This window comes from Sorex fumeus, unplaced genomic scaffold (assembly GCF_029834395.1).
Source record: "Sorex fumeus unplaced genomic scaffold, SorFum_2.1 ptg000005l, whole genome shotgun sequence".
Classification (NCBI taxonomy): domain Eukaryota; kingdom Metazoa; phylum Chordata; class Mammalia; order Eulipotyphla; family Soricidae; genus Sorex; species Sorex fumeus.
This window is the reverse complement of record NW_026606062.1, coordinates 6,906,117-6,918,683: the sequence shown is the minus strand read 5'-3', so window position 1 is coordinate 6,918,683 and position 12,567 is coordinate 6,906,117. Positions and strand designations below refer to the sequence as shown.

The 12,567-nt window shown below is 50.3% G+C and overlaps 1 protein-coding gene across 3 annotated transcripts in view; it reads right to left on the bottom strand.

Moving 5' to 3' along the window:
• The window catches only part of LOC130030042 (nuclear body protein SP140-like), a 71,277-nt gene extending 63,072 nt beyond the window's left edge, over positions 1–8,205 (bottom strand). For all 3 annotated transcript variants that reach the window (XM_056121159.1, XM_056121139.1, XM_056121150.1), the window contains exon 1: positions 8,104–8,205. In XM_056121159.1, the coding sequence (XP_055977134.1) occupies positions 8,104–8,135 (32 nt within the window). In that variant the 5' untranslated portion in view covers positions 8,136–8,205. The remainder of the gene's footprint in view (positions 1–8,103) is intronic.
• Between the last annotated feature and the right edge of the window lie 4,362 nt (positions 8,206–12,567).

The following is a 12,567-nucleotide window of genomic DNA, read 5'->3' as shown; positions in this document are numbered from 1 at the left end:
TTTAATAGTGAATACATTCAAGAGCTTACTGGAAATTGTGTGTGCGTGTGTGTGTGTGTGTGTGTGTGTGTGTGTGTGTCTGTTTGAGTCTTTGGCCCCTTTATATCATCATGTTATTGTTTTTTGGTTTTGTTTTGGGGCCACACCTGGTGATGCTCAGGGATTACTCCTCGCTCTCTGCACTCAGGAAATCACACCTGGCAGTGCTTGAGGGACCAGAAGGGATAAGAATCGAACCCAGGACGGCTGTGTACAAGGTAAATGCCCTACCCATTTTACTATCTCTCCGGTCAGTATTATTGTTTTTTTTTTCTTTTTGGGTCACACCCAGCGATGCTCAGGCGATACTCCTGGCTCTGCACTCAGGAATTACTCCTGGAGGTGCTTGGGGGACTTATGGGATGCCGGGGATCAAACCTGAGTTGTCCGCGTGTGAGGCAAATACCCTCTCTTCTGTACTGTCACTCTGGCCCCCCAAATATTATTGTTATTATCACTATTACTACTATTATTACTACCTTTTACATACTGATATGTAGGCATTCAACATAAATCACGGAAAGAAGTATTTTGTTTGATAGATGGATTATGAGTATTTTCTCCCAGTTCCCATAGTTTGCCTGTCAAACCATAGATTTTGATGAAGACACATTTTTGATTTTGATAAAAACCAAATTCACTAATGGGGGAAATTTTAGGAGTGGGGGTTAAGGCCACACTCGGGAGAGCTCCGGGCTTATTGCTGGCTCTGGGCTTAGGGATCACTCTTGACAGTGCTCACTGGTTCTGCAGTGCCCGGGACTGAACCAGGATCCACCGTGCTCAAGGCAAGTGCCCGACCCCTGTAATATTTATGGTTCATAACTTTAATGTGTTATTCAAGAATATTTGTCTAATTTAAGTTGATAAAAATTTTTTTAAATCAATTACAATGTAAGTGTGGGGTTTGCATTTTTGGATTTTCTAATCTGTATGACTGATCTCATTGCATACCTTTCCAACAATAAGATATTCGTTTAACTACCATCATTGACTGGAAATCTTGACCTTAACTAGGAAAAGATTGTTTTGATTTAATGTAGGTCATTTTTAGTTTCACATGTGTCTTTATGAAATAAATTAATTTCTATAAGAATAACAGTTATATTTTAATAGGGCTCACAATAACCCTATATTTGGTGAGCACTGGAATACATACAATATTGAGTTATCTTAAATGATATTGTTGATTTTTAAGTATTTATTACTATTGTCTGAGAACAGTTATCTTTGAAAAATATCAACCATGGTTTTTCTTTAACCATATGTTTTTAATTATCCTAACTTTTGCTAGAAGTCTCTGTGAAGCATTATAGGATTACTTTGTATTTTATAGAAAAGAGTGGGTCATTATAAATAATACTGTCGCTGTCCTCCCGTTGTTCATCAATTTGCTCGAGCGGGCCCAGTAACATCTCCATTGTGAGACTTGTTGTTACTGTGTTTGGCATATCGAATATGTCACGGGGAGCTTGCCAGGCTTTGCTGTGAGGGCGAGATACTCTTGGTAGCTTGCTGGGCTCTCTGAGAGGGGTGGAGGAATTGAACCCGGGTTGCTGGGGTCAGCCACAGTGCAAGGCAAACAACCCTACCTGCTGTGTTATCACTCCAGCCCCATATAAATAATATAATTACAAATGATATAAGTAAAATACCTTATTTAATTCCCTTTTAAACATCTATTACTTTCTTTTAGCAGAAGTTAGAAATTTAAATACAGTTCTAGAGAGAAATGGTTTGACTTTGCCTTTTCATATCATAGAAAAGAATTCAGTATCTTTAGTAAGTTTGATGATTATTCCACAAATGAGAGTTGGTCTCTTCTGTCTATACATGGATATTGAGAAAGTTCCTATTTATTCTGAGTTGGTTGAGAGTTTTGCCATGGGCAAAGTTTGCCCATTGTAGAATATACCTCGAAATGCTCATATGCTTTTTTCTTCACTTCAATAAATCATATTGATCTCCACAATCTCCTCTCTCCATAGTTCACTGCATAATCAGCACAGGTTGTTTTGTTTTGTTCTGCTTTGAGGCCACACTCAGTGGCGCTCAGGGATCACTCTTGGCGGAAGTCAGGGGATCACAAGAGGTGCTGGGGATGTAACCTAGTTCAGCCACACCCAAGGTAAACTCCTTATTCCTCTGTTATCCCTGTGGCCAATATTTTTTCCCCAAAAAATGTGGAGTGTGACAAGTTTCAGTGACTGCACACGTGGTTCTTCAAAACTGAGTATGGATTAGGATGACCTCAGACATGCTGGGCTGAGAAATTTTACCTCTGAAAAGTCAGTTAGGGGATTTTTCCTATATCCTATTTGTTAGAGATATGTGTGTAAAGTTTAAAATATTCATTTGATACTCACACTCAAATTTTCACAGAATCATTATCTTCCTTTTAATATTTTGCTTATTCCCAACTACATTTCCCTTTCCATCCACATCACTGAAGGTGCATTAACTTTACATAGCAAAACCATAAACGTTGACACTATTGTAACCGTGTTCCTTGGCTACAATAGAAATTTAAAAATATAAATAGCTTTATCTGGTATGAAGGTGGTACTAGTTTATAACATTGTGTACATCTCAGGCATACAGCACTACAAGTCAGCCTGTTTGTGCTACAACAAGATCCCACCCACCCCTGCTCTACCCACATCATCCATCCCTTATTCTGATCTGCCTCCACTTCCTTCCTCTCTGGTAACTGTCATCTTGTCCTCATATGAGCAGCATAACGATACCATGTTCCTATAAATAAACCTGCAGAAAAGTGTAAGAAATCTAGGGACAAAAGTATAAATGCTGCCAGAACGTATTCTAAAGACAGAATATACATGAACCAACTAATAAGACAGAAGATTACTGATATGGCAAAACGTCAATTTTCAAACTGGTATAGAAGCCCAAAGCCATCCACAACCAATCCCAATAAGATTTTGCTTTGTTTGGGGGCCACCACTCAAGCTGTGGGGCTCTTCCCCTGGACATTTGGGTGGGGGATTCCCTTGGGTGGGGGATTCTAAGGATGAACCTCAGCTTCCTGCACGCAGAGCAAACACACTAGCCCTTTGATCGTTCTCCCCTGCCCTCAACACGCTTTTGGCAAGATGGTTGGCAGATGCAAAGAGCCAAGATAAATAAAGAGAACAGGGAGACTTGTGGGACCAGATGCTGGCCTTACATAAAGGCATAAAGGGAACATCCAGTGCCCAGCCAGGAGATGGAGAGAAAAGAACTCGGCTCTGTCTACACCCCACACCCTCCCTTAATCCGAAGGACAGACTCTTCACACACAGCCTGGATTTCACTGACCAATGAGCTGGGTCCCTCTTCAAAGGTTCCTATCCACATCGGGGCATCAAAGTCCAGCTTTGCAATATGAAGAGGTAAGTGTGGTGTGTGAGTGTGGTCAACCTAACTGAGTGGTTCGCTGGAAAGGGTCTAGGGACAAACAATGTACTTTGACCTCCAGAAAGAAAATGTTGACTCCAACACCAGAAGGGAAGTCGTGGCTGGTGGCCTCAATGGGGGGAATGTGGGACAGCCACACTGCAGAAACGAAAACCCTGCAGATTGGTGAGGAAAGGCTGGTTTCCTTGCTCTGTGGAGCCCTCAAATTACCCATGAAACTGCCCCCAATCTTTTTGGTCAAAGGACAACACATCAGAGAGAAAATGCAAAGAAAAGGGAACAAGATGAACACGTGTGCAGTGCTGGAAGTGGAGGGCAGTGTGTGTGTGTGTGTGTGTGTGTGTGTGTGTGTGTGTGTGTGTGTTTAAGGGGGGTGTGCATCTGACACTCTGTATCTCGGGAGAAAAAGTGATTTGTGTGTATGAGATATGAGGGGGTTGACCCCAAGTTGGGCCTTAGTGGAATGAGGTCAAACCATGGCAGGTGAGAGCAAACGCCTGAAAGGCAGCACAAAAATGTCCCTCACTGCAGACAGGAGGGGGGACAGCCCCCATGCAGCACCCCACAAGGGTCTCGGCGAGTCAATGAAGCCAGAGTGAGAGTGTGGAGAAGGGTGAGTGAAAGCGACAAAACCCCAATTTCTCTGGAGCTCAGAATGCCACAGAGATCAAGACTCCTCCCCAAACAAACCCAGTCAAGGAGATTCTGTCCAATTAGAAAGAACAAGAAACAAGGGCGCTTGAAAACTAAACCTTATCATGGCAGGAAAGTTTGAGACCACCATGATGAACCAAGTGCAAACGGAAGGTGGAAATATTCAAAATATTCAGGGCACATCTATGCTGAAAAGGCTCAGGATGAGAATTTTGCCCCCTCCCCCAATTGGAAAAGGAACCATTTTCATATTAGGAAAGAAAACTTCTCTGCTGGGAAGGTTGGGTTGAATCTGCTACCCTAAGAACCCAAGAGCTCTGGACAAACCAGGACATAGAGCCCGGGAGCCAGGGCATGGACCCAGGACCAACACCCTGAGCATGCGCGTAGGCAAATCCTGGCCTGTCAGGGTTCGACCAATGGGACAGTGGGGAGGACGTTTGCCTTGCATGTGGCTGACCAGGGCTCGATCCCGGGGACCCCATATGGTCCCCTGAGCCTGCCAGGAATGATCCCTGATCACAGAGCCAGGAGTAAGTCCCAAGTGTGGCTGGGTATGGTCTCCAAATCAAACCAAAACCACACCAAAACCCAAACAAACAAAAAAGAAGGTCCAATCATTGTAGCAAAGTTAAAAGATTAAGTGCAAAGGGGGCCAGAGAGATACAAAGGAGTTAAGAAGTTTGCTTTGCACACAGCTGACCCTGGTACCACTCCTGGCACCCTGTATGGTCCCCTGAACACTGAACACAGAGCCAGGAGTCAGCCCTGAGCACAGCCCAGTGTAGCCCAGCTCCACCCCCCCCCCCACCTTAAAAAATGAGAGATACTTGGGGCTGGAGTGATAGCACAGCGAGTAGGGTGTTTGCCTTGCACGCAGCCAACCCGGGTTCGATTCCCAGCAACCCATATGGTTCCCCAAGCACCACCAGGAGTAATTCCTGAGTGCATGAGCCAGGAGTAACCCCTGAACATCGCTGGGTGTGACCCAAAAAGGAAAAAAATGAGAGATACATTTATTTATACACATTTATAGGTTTCAAAATATTTAGCAAACTCTTCTTACTGTTAACAGTCACTTCTACTAAATAACACGGGCAGGAAAGAAACCAGCATTTCCGAGAAGTAGCAATTTAAATGACTGGGGAGAGAGTTCAGCAGGTAGGATGTTTGCTTTGCACCCGTTTTTATCCACAGTACCCCCACTCAGTTTCCCAAGCCCCACCAGGAGTGATCCTTGAGTGAAGAGCCAGGAGTAAGCCCTGAGCACCACTGGGACTGGCCCCAGATTCAAGCAAAAAAAAAAAAAGTATCAATTTAAATGGTCTGTGAACATGAGAACTCATTCCACCTTCCATGTAACCAAAAGATGAAAATTAACAAGATGCACCTGCTTGTCCACTGTCCTTGAAAAGCTGGGGTCCGGGCAGTTGAGGAAGCCATCTCAATTACTAGTGGTGAAGATACTGGTTCCACTACTGCAGCCTGAGAGTTAGTATGGTGGTAAGGCGCTTGCCTTGCAAGCAGCTGACCTGGGTTCAATCCCCAGCATCATACCCTGAGCAGAGCCAGGAGTGATCCCTGATCACAACTGGCTGTAGCCCTAAAACTAAAAAAATAAAAGCATTTCTTTAAAAGAACTACTCTCTCACCAGTCTCTCAATGCCACTCAGCTGTGTGGATCGGTTACGTTGCCTGTGGCCCTTTGCCTTGCCTTGTTCCTCTAAGCCCCACATATCAGAGCATCTGTTTCTTTCCTTCTGACTGACCCTCCGCATGATCTCCTCGAGTTCCATCCGTGCTGCTGCAAATCGTACGCAATTGGAATTACGTGTGAGAGAAACCATTATTAACAGCATTATTGTAAGCCACAGAATCTCAATCAATAAGATTTTTGTTTTGTTTCGATTTTGGGACCACCTCCAGTTGTGCTCAGGGCTTATTCCTGGCTCTGTGCTCAGGGATCATTCCTGGCCCATATGGGATGCTGGGGATTGAACCCCAGTTGGTTGTGCGCAAGGCAAACCTCTCACCCCCTGTACAATCACTCCAGTCCCCAGATAAAAACATTTTCTTTTAATTTTTATTAGCGAGACATCATGAGGTACAGTTGTAGACTTACAGATTTGTGTGTTTGTGTTTTAATTATACAATGATCAAATACCCATCCCTCCACCAGTGCCTATTTCCCACCACCACGGATCCCAGTATCCCTCCCACCCCCCATCACCCCCATCCTACCCTGCCTCCGTAGCAAGGCATTTCCTTTTGTTCTCGAAGAGCCCGGCAAGCTACCGAGAGTATCTCACCCGCACGGCAGAGCCTGGCAAGCTCCCCGTGACATATTTGATATGCCAAACACAGTAACAACCAAGTCTCCAATGGAGACGTTACTGGGCCCGCTCGAGCAAATCGATGAACAACAGGAGGGCCTTTACCTTTTTACCTTTACCTCTCTCTCTTATTGGGTGTTGTGGTTTTAAGTGTTTATTTTTCTAACTCTTCCGCTACTTAGAAAGACAAGTTGGCAGGATCTGAAAACAAGCCAGGGTTACTTGACTTTGATTCCACAACCACTTTTGGGGTTACAAATGATGTAACTCAAAGGAAAAAAGGAAAGAAGATTTACCTGTTCTCACAGTTAAAAGGGAACAGTTAGAGTTGAAAAGGAGCCAGAAATTGACAGTGTGGGGACCACGATTTGCAAAGAGGGTACTTCAAGTATGGAGAAGCATACGGGTGAAAAAGAATGAGGTGGATCTATACACTTATAAAACCATCCATAAGGTTTTCAATAATAAGTGAAAAGGCAAAATTCCGTTATCGTATCATCCCACTCCCCCCTCACTTATTCAAACACCGTGGTTTATAAAATTGTTCATAATGCATTTGCTGCAAGCATTTACCCTTCCAACCCCAATCCCACCACCATGGTCACCTTCCACCATGATCCCCCTTTTCCCAAACACCCCTCAAACCCGCCCTCATCGCAGGCGCAAAATAGTTTATTTTATATTGCTTTAAAGGCTAATGGAATTCATCACCCCACTTTAAAAAAAATAGACACTGTGATTTACATACTGTTAATTGTAAGGTCTCATAATACCGGGCTCCAACGCTGGTACCCATTACTGGAGTGTAACCCCTCAACCAACCACCCCCCTCCACCAAGGCCCGGGTCCTTAGCCCAACTCTCAGATTCCGTCACCCTGGGCCGTGTGCTATTCCCTTCCTCTGTCCTCTACACCCCACAGGTGCGAGAGACCCAACTGGATCTGACCCCTTCTAAAACTTCGCCTTCATCTCACTTTTTGTAAGAACAGGAGTGATGCCCAGAAGGCCGCAGAGGGCCCCGGCGGGTCCAGGGGCCACTGCAGGCCTCAGATCAGCGACAAGTCCTTTACTCTAGATACCTCAGGCCCAGACTCTGCTAGAAAAACGATCTGAACTAGAAATCCGGGCTGCGTCCGCTGGATAGCCCTAAATTCAGGAAAACCAGGAAAGACAGAAGTCGAGCGCGTCGCGACCCAGCACAGAGCAAAGGACAGCGGAAAAAAAAGAGCAAATACAGCGGAGTCAGAAAACGCCCGACCCACCCAAACACCAAAACCGAAAGTCCCAGCTGCCCCAGGCCTTCCTCTGGGGCCCGTCCCAGCCTCGCCCCAAATCGGACCCGTGCGACGCCGCCCCGCAGGAAAGCGGACCCCAAGGCGGCCCAGGTGCGGGACACCCCCAGCCCCCACGCGCCCAGGTGCGGGACCCCCGCCCGCAAGGGCCTGGAGGGAAACTCACGCGCGCCCTGGAGCTTTGCTGGGGAGGGGAGGCCGGCGGCGGCGGCGGGGGGCATCGAGGTCACCCGCAACCCCCTCCTCGGGGGTCGGCCCCAGGGGCCGCGGGGCGCGGGGGTTTTGGGGGGTCCCCGGGGCGCTCCATCTCCGCGGGCTGGCGGGGACCCGCGGGGCCCGGGGCGAAGTGGGCGGCGGAGACGCTCACCTGGTGCTGAGCTGGCCGTCGGCCCCGTCCATCTGCGCGCCTCGGGTCTGGGGGTGCCGGTGCCCGCCGCGTCCACCCCAGATCGATCCGGCCCGAGCAGGAAGACCGAGTTGTCCGCGCACCCAAGTCCCCGCCCCGCCGGGGAAAAGGGAAGCGAAAGCGGCGCGCGCGGGGTGCGCGGGGCCCCGCCCCGGGACAGCCCGACGGGGCGGGTGGCAGGAAGGGGCCTCGGGGCGCCGCGGTCCTCGGTCCTTGGTGGGCTGCGGTGGACCCCTGGCTCGCCCCCCACCCCCCCACCCGGCCCTGGCCCGGCTCGAGCAGGGGAGGGGAAACTGGACGTGAGTGTGACTGTGAGGGACAGAACTCAGCCTGCTGCGGGGCAGGGTGCTGGGGGTGGGGGGTGGGGGTGGGGAGAGGTGTGCAGGCCCGGGGGCCACTGGCTGCCGCCCAGCTGGACCAGGATGGCAGGTGACAGCTCCCCACCTGTCCCTTGCTGCCCCCCCCCCTTGCTGCCCCCGACCCCTGCAGTCCCCCTGCAGTCCCCCTGCAGTCCCCCTGCTTCTCCTCTGCAACCTCTCCACTTCTCCCCTGAAGCTTCCCTGCTTCTCCCCTGCAGCCTCCCTGATTCAGCCCTGCTGTCCCCTGTACCCTCCCTGCTCCCCACCACCCTGCAGCTCCCCCTGCTTTCCCTCTTGTTGGTGCTAAGCCAGGACATCAGGACCAGCCTCTGGACGCTGCCCTGCAAGCAGGAAGCAGGACCGAGTCTTCACTTTTCCATTAAGTGGCAAGCCAAAAATTGTGAGTCCAGATGACCTGGAGAAGTACAGCATGCTCTCATACACCTGCCTGGTCATACATCATCTTGGCAGTACAAGGCAGCAGTTCCCCCCACCGCCTTACACATCCTTAGTCTGTGTTGCCCTTCAAGTATCAGTATGAGCCTTCTCTTTGCCCTATGTACAACCAAACACAAGAATGTGGGGGACCTAATTTGTAGAGTCTATATGTCCAGCTCCAGATCTTCCTCTGACATTTTAATCATGACAACATAGCTTTGACAAGACAATGCATGCCCTGATGTTCTTTTGACAAATGCTCATCCTGTAACTGTTTGTACTCTCGCTAGTGACTCTTCCTCTGTGATGCAGTCATTAGGATGTAACTGATGAAAAACAATAAAAGGAGACCTCTGGCAGTTGCTCTTTGATAGAGCCAGATCGATGCCTTGGCCCTCCGTGTACTCTACATTCCTCTCGAGTGTCTTGTGTCTGTGACTCCGACCGAAAAAATATGCATGCAACACCCTCTGCAGCCTCCCTGCTTCTCCACTGCAGCCTGCATGCTCCCCACGACCCTGCAGCCGCCCTTCCCCTGCAGTCTCCCACAGGACTGCAAAGACGCCCAGGTCAGTGAGGAAGCAGAGACAGAATTGCTGGAGACAGAAATAGGATGAAATCTGCAGGGAAGGGGGTGAGTCCCCGGGAAAGATGAGTCAAAGGGATGAAGAGGTAAGAGCTGGGAGTGTGGAGAGGGGAGCACTGGGGAAGCACTGTGAGAAGGACCCTGGGAATACCCACAGTCCTGTACAGCTGAAGAGGGAGGGGGCCGTGTCCCCGATGTCCACCTTTACCCTATAGCCCTTCAGACACAGCCTGGGCTCATAAGGGTGTGTGGTGGCCCCACACTCACACTTGCATCTGAACAAACCCGATTTCCCTCTATCAGGCCCGCTGCTGGACAGCACCCTGCACCCCTGAGAGCACCTTGTGCTTCTCTCACAGGCCCCAGACCCCAGCCAGAGATGGAAACCAGCAAGGAAGAGTCCGAGGCTGCACGCGCCTGTCACCTTGAACTTGGCTCCCCTCTTGTGGCCCTGTGTGGGATTACAACACCCTTCAACCCCATCCGGCTGCCATTGCAGGAAAATTGAAAGAGAAAATTTTTCACCAGATGGAAACTGTCCCATGCTCTTGAAAAAAAGAATCAAATCACCATTCCTTTTGTTTTGGTGTGTGTGTGAGGTCCACACCTAGTGGTGCTCAGGGTTTCCTTCTGGCTCTGTGCTCAGGGATCACTCCTGATGGGGCTCTAGAGACCAGCAGGGGCCTGGGGATCAAATCCAGGTGAGTCCCCTGCAAGGCAAGCCCCTTACCTGCCATACTAAAGGGAATAGTGGAGGGGCTGGAGTGATGATCATACTCCCTTGCCCTCACTTGGGAAGTCTCCCCCCCCAAGGGACTTTGCCCCAATACTTCCTGAGAGCAGACCAGCTTGGCTGGGTTCCTCTTCTCCCCATAGGGTGCTAGTGAGCTGTAGAACTGGATTTTAGGGAGCAGGTGACCTCCAGGATCCCCCTCATTCACAGTGGCTTTCTGGACCAGAACCCCACACCGTGAGGGAGACCTTGGAACTTGGCTTGCAGGCTGGGTGGCCAGGGCTGCCTGCTCTGTCCCCAACTCCATGTCCTGCACCCTGTTCTCACCCATGGGTGCGGGTTTGGACAACAGCGCCTGGATGTCCCCCTCTCCAACAGCTGGATGGTGAACCCCAGAGGGGCTGTTTGTTCTAGTACCTGAGCAAGCCCCGCCAGCCAGCTCCATGCAGAGCCCTGGGCACCTGCGGTCACTATAAACGGGGACACAGCCTGAGTGCCGGCCCCTTGACAGTGACTCTGGTGTCTGTGAGCCCCCCAAAGCTGGGTCTCTCCTCCTCCTCCCCAGACGGACCCAGGCAACAGCCCTGAACCCCGCTGCCTCCCGGGGCAGCTCTGCAGAGGCACAGAGGAAGGGACCCACGGGGACCATCCGGGGACCTCCGGGGCCTCGCCCCCAGCTAGACTCTTGAATTCTAGAAGGCGCAGCCCTGTGTGAAACAGTGGGGGCTCTTTCCATCAGGCTTTAGGGAAACGTTTGCATAAGGAATCCTGGAAAGAAAACATTCCAGGGTTTCCCGCGAATCCGAGGGACTGCAGAGCGGAGGGGCGGGTCGCAGCGCCTCCTGCAGGGCATGTGGTGAATGGCAGCGGCGCGAACCCCTCTACCTCCGCCCCCCATCCCAGGGGCCAGGAAGGGTCTCAGCACCCAATGCCCACTGGGCTCCTGGAGACGGCAGCCCGGGCTTCCATTCGGATTTCCCCCATCCCAGCATCAGCCAGATACTAGGCAGAGCTGATTCATCGTCCAGGGGTTCCCCTTCCCGGTGTTTTCCTGCTTCCCGGCCCCAGAAAGTCTGGGGGCCTGCACCCCGGCTTGCACTCCTTCTGCACGCCCCCCCAGATGGCGCTGAGCCCGGACACAGGCGTGAGGATGAGAAGGAAGCCTTGACTTAGGAAAACATCGGGAAATTCTAAGTTTCGATTTCCCTCCCCGGACCGCCCACTTTGGGCACACGTTTTCCAGGAATTTCCCAGGAATGCGCGCCGGGGGGCTTGACCAGATCGGCCTGCAGATCCTGAGCAGAACCTTGGACCTGCACCCTAGAACCTGGACTCGAGGTCTTCAGGTCCGGAAACTGGGCAGCGCTCATCATCAGCCCTAGCCCTGCACGTCTCCTAAAGTTTTGTCATTGGTTTCTCTCCGATGTGGAATCTCGTGGAATTTAAGGGGTGCGTCTTCAAGACTCTGTCTCAGGGGTCCCAGGCCCTCCCACCCCCGCTCCAACCCTTTCTGACCCGCCCCCATCCGCTCCTTTCCCCTCTGTAGTTTGCACTGGGTTTAGGAGTAAGTTCCGGCAGTTAATTATTTTGCCAGTTCCACGTAGGGTCTCGAAACCATCTACGACCTCTCTTCACTTCCTCATTTTGCTTAGCTCATCCCTTCCAAGCCCAATCATTTTGTCCCTAAGGACAAGATTTCATCATTTTTCCTCCCTTTGACTTATGGGCCACACATGGTTGTGCTCTCCTGGCTCTGTGGTCAAGATGACTCTTGGTGTGGCTCTGGGGACCAGATAGGGTGCCAGAGATTGAGCCCAGGTCAGCCCTGTGCAAGGTAAGTGCCCTACCTACTGTGCTGTCTCTCCGGCCTCAGTTCATCTTTCAAAACCAGTTAAAGAGTGACATTCCATGGACCACAACTTCTGTTCCTGGTCGTTTGTGATGGGCACTTGGCTGAGTCCTTGTGTGGGATTTGCATGTGTAATTCTCCCACGGACCCAATTTGTACTGAGATACTAAGATTTACAATAATTGATAATTCACGCATATGTTGTGTTCCAACACCACGCCTTCCACTGGGGGTCCATTTCCCTCCACCAGGGTCCCAAATGTCATGTCCTGGGAAGGGAATTTCACTCACACATTGACCAGACCAGACTGGAGGATGCAAATGCAAGACACCCTTTATTGCTAGCTGAAGATAGGGTCCAAGTCTCATCCAACACAGTAGAGTCTTGACAAGGACCTTAACTCAAGTTCCAGGAAACATTCTATGGCATATAGTTATATAAGCTAAGTTGGCAGTTTCC